At 33.5% G+C, this 14,117-nt stretch overlaps 1 protein-coding gene across 1 annotated transcript; it reads right to left on the bottom strand.

Annotated features, from left to right (window-relative positions):
* Positions 1-13,335: 13,335 nt before the first annotated feature.
* Positions 13,336-13,650, bottom strand: K441DRAFT_736675 (uncharacterized protein; the record flags this gene model as incomplete). The annotated part of the gene is made up of 1 exon (XM_067654314.1): positions 13,336-13,650. A coding segment is annotated over one exon (315 nt), but the record flags the coding sequence as incomplete, so codon positions are not given.
* Between the last annotated feature and the right edge of the window lie 467 nt (positions 13,651-14,117).

Consider the following 14,117-nt stretch of genomic DNA (forward strand, 5'->3'; position numbering starts at 1 on the left):
GTGGCTAGCTAGGACCGCGATAGTCTATAGGATATATAGGAGATGCGCTTCTGTGCCGCAGAAATCAAGGGGTATAACCTTGTTTTGGGATACCTATAGCTTCACTAAGTTAATCCGGACATTAATTAGCCTTTAGCCTTATATTAACATCGGAAGTCTTAACCGCGCATTATAGTTGAAGATTAAGAGACTTTCTTAAACTATATATAAGAAGAAGGGTGGGCATATACTATATATGCCACTCTTAATACTAAGAACGGGGACACGGGATATTCATTTTTGGATGTCCGGCTATACGCAGTTAAGGAACTAGAGATTCTACAGGAATATATAGACTTAGAGGATGTTTTTAGTAAAGAGGCTATATAAACCTTACTTAACCCTATATTGGTTGAGCATAAGATAGATATAGGGGATAAATAACCTCCTTTTAGACCGCTGTATAACCTGTTAGAAAATAAGCTAGCGGTACTACGTTAATATATAGTGGACAATCTTTAGAGAAGATGGATTTGGCCCTCTATAAGCCCGGCAGGGGTACCAATTATATTTATACCTAAGAAGGACGGGACCCTTTACCTCTATATTGACTATTGGGCGCTAAATAAGATTACTATAAAGAATTGCTACCCATTACCCTTAATAGGGGAGCTTATTAATAGGCTATTGGGCGTAAAGATATTTATAAAATTAGATCTAAAAGATATATACCATTAAATCCGGATTAAAGCCGGCAATAAGTAGAAAACGGCGTTCTAAACATGGTACGGCCACTTTAAGTACCTAGTAATGCTATTCGGGCTCACCAACGCACTAGTAACATTTTAGGCCTATATTAATAAGGCATTATTAGGCCTATTAGACACGATATATATAGTCTACCTTAATAATATTATAGTCTACTTTAATAACTACGAAGTATATACGTACCACGTATAAATAGTATTAGAAAGACTGCGGGAATATAAGCTCTATATAAACCTAAAAAAGTACACGTTCTATACTACTAGCATTAATTTTTTAGGCTTTATCGTTAGCGTTAATAGAGTATTAATAGAGAAAAGTCGGGTGGACGCTATTAGGGAATAGCCCTACCCTATAACATTTAGAGAAGTATAGGTTTTCTTAGGCATGGCAAACTTCTACCAAACATTTATTATTTACTATTTATAAGTAATACTCCCAATTACTAATCTACTAAAAGAATCTAAGAATAGCAGGAAGTTAGGACCCTTTATATTTAGGGAAGCTGCTAAGTAGGCTATAGACTAGTTAAAGGATTTATTTACGTCGGCGCCTATCCTAATACACTTCTGCTAGGAACTACGTATATACCTTAAAATGGATGCATCTGGCTTTACCCTAGGGGCAATTATATCTCAATTAAAAGACGGAAAATAGCATCCTATAGCGTTTTAGTTAAGGAAAATAACCCCTATAGAGCAGCGTTATATAACGCACGACTAGGAGCTATTTGCGATAATCGCAGCAATAAAGCACTGGCGACATTATTGTATAGGAAGCAATTATCCCATTAAAGTCCTTACAGACCATAATAACCTAAAATACTTTATAACTATAAAGGTGTTAAGTGGTTAACAAGCTAGGTAGGCAGAGGCACTATTATAGTACAATTTTAAGATTATGTACCGCTTAGGAAAGACAAATCCTACTAATGGGTTATTAAGACGTCCAGATTACGAGACAGGGAGGATCTAGGATAGCATAGGGGAAATAATCCCCACATTGCAAAATTTGCTTAGGAAGAAAAAAGACTCTTTCCCTAGAACTATAGAATTTTATAGTAGGGTAGAGGTCCTAGCGATACAGCTATGAAGCGATATAATTATAGAGCCGTAGAATATAGTTATAGACTAGGTTATAGACTAAGCAGACGTTATAAAGTTGGCGTACCCTAGAATTAGCGAGAATTCTACGGAATGTGCTAGAGGTGTTGCGGCACCTTTAACTTAACGGCGTATTAGCTGCGAGTTCTTGGATCTAAGGGGGATAGGTAAGATGCCTATCTATAGCGTGGCACACTGCATAACAGTAGGAGAATTTACTGGCACTAATGGTTCGAAACGTCTCGTGTTATACCTTACGTTTATAATGGCGGCAGGTAAAACGGAAGTAAGTAATCTATATAAAACCTTTCTAGATCTTCTTCTTTAAGCTTAATAAAGGGACGCCTTTACCTCTAGGGAGAGGTAGAAAGATATAGTAGAGACTAACTTGGCTAGAGTTACTAAGAAGCTATAGCAGTAAGACTAAAAGGGTTTATTACGCTTTAAGGGTGCTATATATATCCCGAAGGACCAAGCGATTTAAGATAAAATTTTAAAGGTCTTCTATAATAACCCTCTTAGGGGTTACTACGGTGCCAATAGAACCCTTAAGGCTATTTAAAGGAAATACTTTTAGGACGGAATGTCTAAAGAGGTTAAGGACTATATATTAAGGTGTAATATGTGCTAAAGGATATAGATATCCAGGCATCGCCTATATGGCGAGTTATTAGTGCTTCCTATTTCGTAGGGACCTATGTTAGAATTAATAATGAATTTTATTATAGGCTTACCCCCTACTAAAATAAGAACTAGAGAGGTTGCTAATGCTATCCTAGTAATTATTAATAGGTATACAAAGTTTTTAGGATACTTTGCTGTTATAATAACGATTATAGTAGCAGAACTAGCAGACCTGTTTTTAGAATGGTGGCTCTTATTTAGTACGCTAAGGGGAATTATATCTAACAGAGGCACCGTATTTAACAGTGCATTTTAGTCTTTATTCTATCTCTTATTAAAAATACGGCGAAGGATAAGCACTACCTTCTACCTGTAAATAGATGGGCAAATAAAGCGTCTAAATGCGTTATTAGAATACTACCTCCACTACTATATCAATTATTAATAGGATAATTGGACATTATAGTTAGCTCTAGCGCAGCACGTATATAATATAAGCATCTATAGTAGTATAAAAATGACCCCTTATAAAGCATTGTTTGGGGTAAAAGTAAATAACCCCTAGAACGTTAAGGATATTATTCCTAAAAAAGAGGCACTGGCGGCGTCCGAAAGAATTAAGTAAATAAGAATTTGCAGAGAGGAACTTAAAAAGCACTTGCTAGACGCCCAGGCCATATAAAAAAGGTACTATAACAAAAAACATATGCCGAAAGAATTCGAGATAGGAGACGAAGTCTTACTATTTATAAAAAATATCCGAATAAAACGCATTAAGAAGAAGCTAAATCACTAGTAGCTCGGACCCTTTAAAATAGTTAAAAAAACCAAAGGAAACTAAGCCTATAAATTAGAATTACTAAAATCTTATTTAATACATCCTATATTTTATGTTTCCTTACTAGAGTTATACTGGAGAAGAGATAGTACGGAACCGCCCCTACCTAGCGAAATTAATGGGGAACTGGAATAGAATATAAAAGATATTCTGGACCAAAGATAGCGCCAGAAGAAGCGCGAATTTTTAGTTTATTAGGTAGGATACTCCTAAGCGCATAATAGTTGGGAACCTAAGGAGTACCTTTAGCCGGGATGCAATACCGTAATTAAAACCTTCCTAAGAACTAAAGGTAAAGACTTAGAAATGGTTCCGGATATGCCATAGGTAAAGCAATAGGGAAGACCCCGTAAATTAAAACTATAGGATTAAGTATAGGTATTAAGAACGGAAACATTTTGCTATTATAATAGGGATCCTAAAATCCTATAAGAGGAAGCCTATAGAGATCTACAGGAGAACCACTAGGGATATTATTTGAAGAAGACGCTGTATAAGAAGGAGCAGTAGTACTATAAGAAGTGGCCTTAGGGATTTAGTAAGATCCCTTAGGGATAAAAGGAGAGTATCCGGCCTGGCACTGGAGATACGCAGTAAAGTTAATAGTACGAAGAGGAGCAAAAGAACAGCCTATAAAGAATTAGAAATTTTAAGGAATTATAAGGCACCTATAGGAACACTACCCGTTTATTATATATAGGGATTATAGTAGTACACTGCGTTTATATAGATTGTTACCAAAGCTTAGAATAAAGGCATCCCTAAAGTATAAAGTTAATTCCTAATAATAGGGCATCCTGGAGGTACCTAAGAGGCACTATATAAAGCTATTCTATAAGAAAAAAAGAGCTAGGTAATAACTTAAATACCAGTAGTAGTAATAGGAGCCTCCTCTTCCATTTTAACGTTATTATTAACGGTATTATTAGCTCCTCTATCTCTAGAAGCATTAGTACTTCTACTAACATTCTTTTTGGAACGACAGGTACTAGAAGAACTAGCATAGGTAGGAGACTAGTAAGGAGAACGTTTATCTTAACCTTCGTCGCTATTCTTAGTATCCCTAGGTTCCAAATCGGCGTCTAAGTAGGGATTAGAGAGATATTAGCTAAAGGAGTTAGTACAGTTCCTAAGCGAGTTACTAGAGAAACTTACCTGGCTAAAGTAGCCTACGTAAGAGTACGAATATTATTATTAATGAGGACGAGCTGTTTATATATACGCTCCTAGACACTATATATTTAAGAATATTACGTCTCTATAGTAGTAGAAACCCTTATAGAATTAAAGAGTCTACGAGTAAGGAAAGACACCTTCTGTCCCCGCCTGTCACTATTAGGATATTAGCGGAAATCTTAAATAGCGTATTAGAGCCTATAAGTCTTATATACATAAACAGCGGGGATTTAGCATAATTAGCGAAATCTAGAATAGGACGGAATAGGAAATACCGGGACGCAGGTCTTTCTCCTACTGCGATAATAGGAGCACTTAGATTTATTTTTACCGGAGTAAGGCATCTTACAGACATAGGAAGGATCTTGCGTAAGAGCATAAACATAGTAATAATAGCATTTTAGGGAAACTGCCGTAGGAGCAATAGACGCTGTCTAGGGCGTTACTAGGAGATTAATAACACTACCGCCGGTCTAGGGACCACGAGCCATTATAAGAGAATACTCTAAGAAGTTAGTATTATTACAAGAAGATAAGGTAGGGATCCTATTACTTATAAACGTATTATAAAAAGAGAATAAAGCAGCTATAAAAGAATAGCTAGAGATATAGAAGCTAAAAGCGGAGATATAGAGGAAACAGTCTACTAAAAGATAAGACGAATAGTGTTATTAATAAAAAAACGCGTAAGAGGCGACAGCTTATAAACTAGAAGAAAATTAAAATAAAGACGTCATTATTAGAATCTATTTTAGGTAAATAGGGATAGTAGCTTATAGACGCGTTATATAGGACAATCTTTAGATCAACTTATAATAAACTCTTATAATTAGAAAGGTAAATCCCATCCAATTTTTATTATTATTATTTTAGTTCTATTATAAAGGCATTATAGGGAACTATAGTAGGAAAAGAGTAGAGGAACTAAGGACAAAGTAAAGTTCCACGCTAGTAAAGAACTAGCTATAAGCCGCATTATAAAGTACCTTTCCACTAAGAATTTCCCCAGTGGTTTTAGCCGGAACTCTATAAAAGCTTAGTAGAGGTAAAGTCTTAGAGGACTAAGACCCTTAAAGGGGAGGCAATTATAACAGAATTCCCCAGAAGGTATATATTAGATAAGACAGAAGGAGGTCTTATCTATATTCCAGAAGGAGGTCTTATCTATATTCCAGAAAGAGGTCTTACCTATATTCTATCTACGTCCTAGAAGACACAGTCAGACAGATAAGGGGTAAAGGGTTTTACTAGCGTCTTAGAAAGATTATATAGGGAGCTGGTTCTCCTCTAGAGAAGAACTAGCAATTAGTCTCTGAATAGAAGTGGTTAGAAGCATTTGTCCTTTAATATATAAAACTTATTCTACCTTTAACTTACCTTTTATTTACCTTTGACTTACCTTCTACTTACCGGTAATACTGTTGATTAGATAATTATACGTTCCGGTCAGGCTGGCCTCTTACACTAATTATAATATCTTATTACCTAACTCTAGTGTTATAGTATATATAATTCCACTAGGGTTTACTATAAGTGCACTTATCTTTAATATATAGTAAGAGCTTAGTATAAGAAATACTAGAAGACTTATAAGAGATGTCTAGTAAATATAGTTATAATATATATAGCTAATACTCTATCTAGCGAATGCCGGCTTAATAAGAATTGCGGTAAGTTAACTATTTACTTTAGCGACTAAGATTAACTATATTCCTAGGTAACTATAAAGATATATTTTTAAAATTAAAAACAAGTATAAGCGGGGATTAAGCCCGAAGTTTAAGTTTACTAAGTAAATAAGGGAAAAATACTACTCCTTAGGAATGCTAATGGGCCAGTAAAGGGTTAGGAAGTAGGATAATAAATCTAACCTTTACTATATAATGCTCGACTCCGCTTTAAATATCGGCGGTAGCTATATATACTATTTCCTACTAAAATATAGCCATAGCTGCAGAATTTTTAATGTAAACTCTTTTACTTAAACGTGTAACGTACTAGGTAAGTTAATCTATAAGTAACCCGCTAGTGTAATATAGTTAGTAAACTTAGCTGGTATTTTCCTATACCCTACTTATAATAGAAAGAATATCCTTAGCTCCTAATAGTAGTTATATTTAGCCCCTAGTACGTTATATATATTAAATAACTAACTTACTTACTATATAGGAAAGCCCTAGTTTAATACTATTAGCAAAGCTACCTAGTATTATAATTACCCAGTCTCTACTTAATAGAAAGCTTATATCTTCCTATAATGGAACCACTATAACGCGTATATACGGATTAGCGCTTCTTTTATCTTTTAGCATGCACTAAAAGCTAAATCTTAGATTAGAGCTATAATATTACCCCCTAATTTTACTATCCTTATTTTCTGCTGCTTTATAAATAAACCTAAAAGGTAGCGGAAGCGGATCCTTAAATAAATCCGTGTTAGAAGCTTATACGTAAATATCGCCCTATATCTCCGGTGCCGCTAAGGATTTAAATACTTTATTTTATACGTAGAGCGCTATATACACCTTATCGCCCGAATATTAGACTAAGGTATACTACGATTAGCACTGTAATAAGGTGTTAATGACGCCTTTTATCCCGTCTGGCGCTTCTAATCTATACTTAAAGCCTTTTAGAAAATTTTTATTAGTATCTAGAGCATAGCTGGAAGTAAGGCGGCACTTACCAGCTTTCTATAGCGTTTTACATTCCCTAAATATATATTAGTAATACCCTATCCGCGATCTAGGCTTAATACCTCTTTATTATTCGCTATACGCGTATAGGTATATTAGGCTAATCTTTACTATCTATTTTACTAAAAGCCTCCTTAACTCTAATATAAATATATTAAGATATTTTAAACCTTAGGATAGTAAGGGTTTAAAGTGGAAGAGGTATAGTAAAAGCCTTAAAATAGGGAAACCTTTATATCCGCTAGCCCTGGCTCCTTCTGCCCCTATAATATAGCGAATTCAATCTAAGTGCGTGCGGTGCTTTTACTATAGTAATTAGACTTATATAAAGCTTTATATATACTATAGTGTTATTAGTAATAGTAATATAAGTTAGCTAGGATAAAGAAGACGTGGGTAATAAATACTGGATACTCACTTTCTAATCGGTCTATTTTAGTAATGCACGCCTTCCTCTTCTAGGCTTTTAGGTATTTACTATAGTCTAAAATCTATCTAGCCTTCATTTCTTCTTTTACTACTCTTATTATTAAAAGAAATATCGTCTTAGGCTTATAGGAGATAACCTTATAACCGCTATACACTTCTTACCTATGGTACTCTTAGCCCTACCTATATTTTAATTTCCCTTTAGGCTATTATTATAATGGAGATACTAGAGCAATTTATAACTCTAGCTCGGCCACTCTTAGACAGCTTTAATGTCATAAAATATTTAGAGTTACTAAATATCACAAATGTTGCCACTGGGGCATTCCGTTTTTCACTAGTATTTAAATTTAAAAGACCATTTTATAAATAATTTCCTAAGGATATACTTACTAGTTATTATAATCTCTATCGCGACGCTATTAGAGATAAGGGGAAAATATATTTTACTACTAAGATTAACGGTAATAGAATCGTCGGTGTTATAAGTATAACTCTACTTTTAAACTCGGAATTAAGGGGATACTATTTACTAGATAGTAATTATTACCTTAGCATCTAATAATAAGAGTGCGCTACTTATAGTAGCTTAAATCTTAATAATAAAAAAAGGGAGAAATATATACGAACGAAAAACGAAACTAAAGCAATAAGGGTATAAGAATGTATAAAGAAGCCATTAAGTAGGCTAAAGAAGTATATAGCATTATATTTCTTATATTTTACTCTTCTTATTATCTTAATAGATTCTTTTCTAGTAAATTAAAACTTAACACTATAGTAATAGATCTAGATTATTAGTGATAGGGGTTTAGTAGACGCTTTTTAGAAATTGCTAAGCGTATTATAATATATAAAGATGTTCTACTTAGCGTAAATACTATAGATAGTAGGGAATCTTTCTATACAAATCTCGATTTCAAGTAAGAGAAAAAACTTGAGATACTATGATATGAAAACTGCTACGCAATTTCTACTTACCTTTACGCCTTTTATCTATAAGGCTAAGCCAATCTTAAAAGATGGGATAATAAGTAATAGTATAATTAGTAAGAGACTATTCTATTTCTACTAATTAAGTGTTAATGCGTTAACCATAACGGCTAAATATTAGCTTTAGCCTAGTATCGGTTATATTAAGGATAGATAAAGGGGTACTAGTAACCTACCTACCTTATATATATATATAGCCTTATTTTTCTTTATAGATTAATTTATATATAAGTTTTCCGAATTAACAATTTTAAAATTGGAGGAATATTTAGGCAGGGTAGGATATTTTATCTAAATAGTGATAGGGATAGGGCAATTATATTTCGCGGAGGGTAAACCAATGGTATATACTTCTACTTCCTTTTAAAAAGTATCTTTACGTTATTTCTGATATTGGCCTTATATATAAACACTTAGAAAACTATTATTAGCCTAAAATCCTCTTTTTATTAAACTTATTAATTAATATTAACTGCTTACAGTTAGTAATATAGGAAAATGGCTTCTACCTAATATTTCCTAGGGAATTTACTGCGCTTTAGAGGGCTATATAGGGCAGGTCTGTCTAAGCTTAAATTAAAGAAGTTAGATACCTTTAGATTATATATTCCGCACTAGCTTAGTATAATAAATAAATAAAACCTTATATTATGGGCTCCGCTTTAGCTAACTATTAATAGCTATTAACTTTTATAATTTGTTTACTGCTTTAGTATTATCTATAGATTACTTTATAGATATTTATACTAAATAAGGGAGGGGTAAGAGTATTTATATATTAAACTAAACTTCTCTAAATAGGCTTTAGCTTACTGCAATAATAAGAATAAAAATATACAAGCTTAATAAAATTAAATACTCTTTACTCTATAGTATCTAAGTCCTTCCTTACCTACTTAAGTATTATTAAGGACATCGTCTATCCCTTCTCTCTTTTTTTAGCTCCCCTAGTATAATATACTTATTATAATAAAGGTAAAAAGGTTATATAGAATTCGTCTTTAGAACCTAATACTTTACTTTATAAACTATTTAAGTATAACTTTTAAAGTATAAAATGCCATTTAATATTATATGCCTTTTCTTACACACTAGATAATTATAGGGAATTTTTATATCTAGTATAAATAAATAAAAATAGCTATTCTTAATATAGTCTATTATCTTAGCTAGCCAACTCTAACAGAAAATCCTCTACTGGTAAGGTAAACGCTTATTACCTATACAAAATAGATACTGGTAAGGGTTATATTTTAAAGGGAATAAATAAGGCGTTACTAAATCTTCCTACTTTATAGCTATCCCTTTTAATAAAGTAGAAGGCGTATTTTGCTATTAAGCCTTTTAATATAAGTATAACTTTATAAAATTTTGGATAAGATTAATCCGCTAGTTAAGGTATACTAGCTCCGCAAGATCTCTATATAGGCTACTAAGCAATTCTATAATGCGGGCCCGCTCCTTTAGCTAGTAGGTAATAGTAGCGGCCTAGTTAGCAGCGCTTAAATTATTAAGTAATACGCCTTTATACTCCTCCTTAAGCTCTATTATATCGTTATTTATAACATAAGCTTCTCTAGTTATCCGTTCTGCCTTATCTTATAAATGCTTTATCTTTTAATTTAGAGTAGCGTTTACTTCTTTTCTCTATTAAATAAGGTCTTCTTTATTAGAAGGAGTAAAAGGCTTAGGGCCATTTTGCATCTATTTTATTTTCTTTATTAAATTATCTCTCTGCTAACGCAACTTAACTATTATTGGGTAATTTGCAACTTTGCATAACTGCTTTTTAGTTAACTCTTTTAGCGCGTACAGGTTAAATATTAGGCTTATATTTCCTATAACCTTTACTAAAGCCCTATTAAATAGCTCGTCTAAATATACTACCTAAACGTTATACTTAACGCGCTAGTTAATATAAAACTAAAATATGCTATTATAAGAATAGCCCATAACCTGGTCTTATTTAGCGGTAGTTACTATATCTATAAATTTAGGTAAAGTTAGCCTAGATCTATAGAATAAGTAGAATTAAGCTAATAAGGAAGAGTATACTATTAATAGTATTTCCGGTAACGCGTTAGATATATAATTACAATAATGGCTACTTAAGACCAACATCGCGTCCTAGTCGCTTTATATAACGGTAAGAAGTTTTAGCGCGCAGGGGTATAAGGCTCTTTTCGGACGTAGAAGTTTAGCCTTTATAATATTCTAGTTCGCGAAATATAGGTTTATTTAGTTTACTCTCCTTCCACCTAAAGATTTTATATAGTTTTTAAGCGGGTACCTAAGCACGTAGAATCTGTTTAGGGTTTCATATATTTAAGGCGGTAAAGGCATTATTATAAAGTCCTATAGTAACTATAAGGGCAATAGAATTAAAAAAAAGGATTAGGATTCTAATATACTTTATACATTTTCCTATAAACCTATTAGCCTATAAATAAAGGGAAAGTAAAATAGGGATACTTACGGTTAAGGCTTTTGATCCTCTCCCTTTTTATAAATTATTATAATAAATATAGCCAGTACTATATAATCTCTAACTCGCACTATAAGTATTATAACATCCTAGTAGAGTATTAATTTTAACTTGTTCGTATCCACGTCTATATAAGAGGATTTATTCTTATAATACTCGCCATTATTTAAATACGCGCTTTTATATCTATTATTAAGTTTATTAATATTATTATAAGGGTTAGCCTCTTCTATATTGCTCTCTATAACCTTATTAACCTTCTTTATAGCTATATTAACTAGTAAGTATAGCCAAGTGCCTATATAGGCAGCAAATAGTAATAGTAGAGTAAGGAGCAACCGCTATTCCTTATTAGGATACGCCTAGGTGTTAAGCACCTAGTAGTAGTATAACACTTAAAGAAGATCGTCGACTAATAATACCGGTTTATCCCGTATAGATATATTAAGATTATATATCTTCCTTAGGATTTTAATATTGTGGGAGGGTACGACCACTCTCAGATAGGAAAGTCACAGTGCTGTCTGTCTGTCGGTCGGTCGGTCGGTCGGTTGGTCGTCAGTTGTCAGTCGTAATCAATTAGTAGGAAAGCAGTCAGTAAGAAGAAAGGAAAGAATGTATTCTAGTAGGTCGTGCTGTAGAGAAGGAGAGAAGCCGAAGGCTCGATATATACAGGAAAATGCCAAGGCACTAAGCAGTGGCCCATTTTACCCCACCACAATATACTGTAGTACTTATATTAGTAATAACGATTTTAGTCTTTATAGAGGGAATCTATATATTATTTACGTCCTTTATTACGTTATCTTTTATCTAGCTATTTATATATTCTTTAAATAGCATTTTAAGCACTCTCTAGTACTAGTGGAGACTAGATTTCTTTTATATATAAGAAAAGCAATCTAAAACCTATCTAAAGAACGCTATATAATGTCCTACGGTTAAAGATACTAGAAAGTTAGTAGGATTTTAGTTAATCTCTTTACAATATCTAATCGCTAGTAAGTAGGATTTATAAGATAATAAGTACTTAACTTACAGCTTCCATTTCTCCTATACTCCGCTTATATTCGTCTTAGTAATATTTATATACTCTACTTTAACTAGACCTTATAGTACTAGCTTTTTACTAAGATTTTTATAATAATCCCCTGCGTACTTAACTCTCTTTTATTAGGGCTGTCTTTGAGCCTATATTATTATCCTATATAACTAAATATAGGCAATTATATACTAGGAGAAGGGTAAGGACTTAAAAGATAAAAGGGAAGCGGAGAAGGGCAATAGAGTGACATAGGGCTATGGGTGGGAGGAGTATAACGATTATAGGTGGAACGGCGATGGAGAAGTAATAAAGAGCAACTAAAGCGCATAAGAGGGAGGAGTAAAGGTATGCGCTAAAAGAATAAAATAAGGAAAGAGGTCTATAGTTTAGGTTAAGAGAGTTATAGTATTAAAATGGGGATAGGTAAGTTGCAAATAACGGTAATAAAAAAGAGGCGGGTTAGGTAAGAGGCTGGCGTAAGTATTTATATTCTTTCTTTATAGTGCCAACTAGGTCAACTTTTAAGGACCTAAAGGTAAGCGCTTTAATAGCCGCAGTATTCTAATATAGTCGGTTTTATAGGTAAGGGTAGTAACTAGGGGGTAAGGGCGGTGATAGGGGTGACACGCCTAAGGGCGGCAAGGGTTGCGGGGTTTAACACAGTGTTAAAGCCTCCAAAAGCAGCGTCCAAACTATTTGAATTTGGATGCTCCAACACCAAAACCCTAATTATTACTAGTAATTGCTTATTACCAAGCCGCTATTTATCCTTAGAGAAGAATTTAACTAATACTAGAGTAATAAGCTTTTAAAGTGTCTAGCTATAAATAAACTATCTAACCCGCCTAAATGCTACTTTTTTTTTTTTTTTTTTTTATTCCGATTGTATTATACTACGTACAATACTGCGCATGCAGCCTCTAGGCTATGGCGCTATAGTTCTATATACATGAATCCTTTCTAGGCAGCTTAACATGTACTAGTAGCTATGTCCTAGTGGTTTATAAACCCCTAAGGGTTTATAGCTCCTTAATAAAATACTAAGGTGCTGCAACTACTGGGGAATAAGAAAACGGTAGGAAAAACCATAGGAAATCCTAACACCTGTCCCTATCCTTTTGCGATTTATTTCTATCCTTTTGCTCTCTAATATCTTTTTAAGAGCCTAGTAGGAGTTGCCTCCTTCTAGAATCCTATCTGTTTTATTCTTCCATAGAATCTCCATCACATACTAGTCTAGCTGCTTTAAGAGTCTCGCAGTCTTTACTATTAGCAAAGTGTTTTTCTTTACAATTAATGCAAAGAGGGGTGGTATGCTGGCAAGGTTTGCCTATTATTATACAGGTAGAACAGGAATAGTCTTTAGATAAATATGCAGCTGCACAGTATCTACAGGCTCTAGTAGAGCACCTATCTCCTATATGGCCAAATTTTTGGCAGCTCGTATACTGCGTAGTAGGAGAGACTTCGAGGTATTTTACTACCTTAGTAGCTGTACCTGCAATTGATATCTCTTTTTACTTAAGGATTTCTTGTCTTTTTTCTTCGTTCTCTATAGTAAAAACTATAGAGCCAAATCTGGTCTGTGGATTGTGTCTTTTTTTACTAGATAAGATCTATCTAGGTAGTCCTTATATCCTTATAGGATTAAAGGTCTCAATTTCTTCTTTTAGAAGCTTAGAGCCTCCTTCTCCTAGGAAAGGTAGGGTAGGAACCCCGTGGGCTATAATTTAAACCCATGGTTCTAGTTTTTGTTCTCTTTAAAAGGTAAAGCAGTTATGCTATATTTCCTTATATTTGACTAGGAAATCTGCATTATACTCTTCTGTAGTTATAAGAAGGATATTTTGTTTTCCTTTAGTTCTTCCTATAGACCCTAGAACTGGCTTTTCTACTTACAGTTTTAATGCAAATAGTTGATTAACTTTGTTTCGTATAGAGAAAGTATCTAAAGGTTAGTCCTTTTGGTCTATAATAAGGACTA

Source organism: Cenococcum geophilum (assembly GCF_001692895.1).
Source record: "Cenococcum geophilum 1.58 unplaced genomic scaffold K441scaffold_6, whole genome shotgun sequence".
NCBI classification, from domain to species: Eukaryota; Fungi; Ascomycota; class Dothideomycetes; order Gloniales; family Gloniaceae; genus Cenococcum; species Cenococcum geophilum.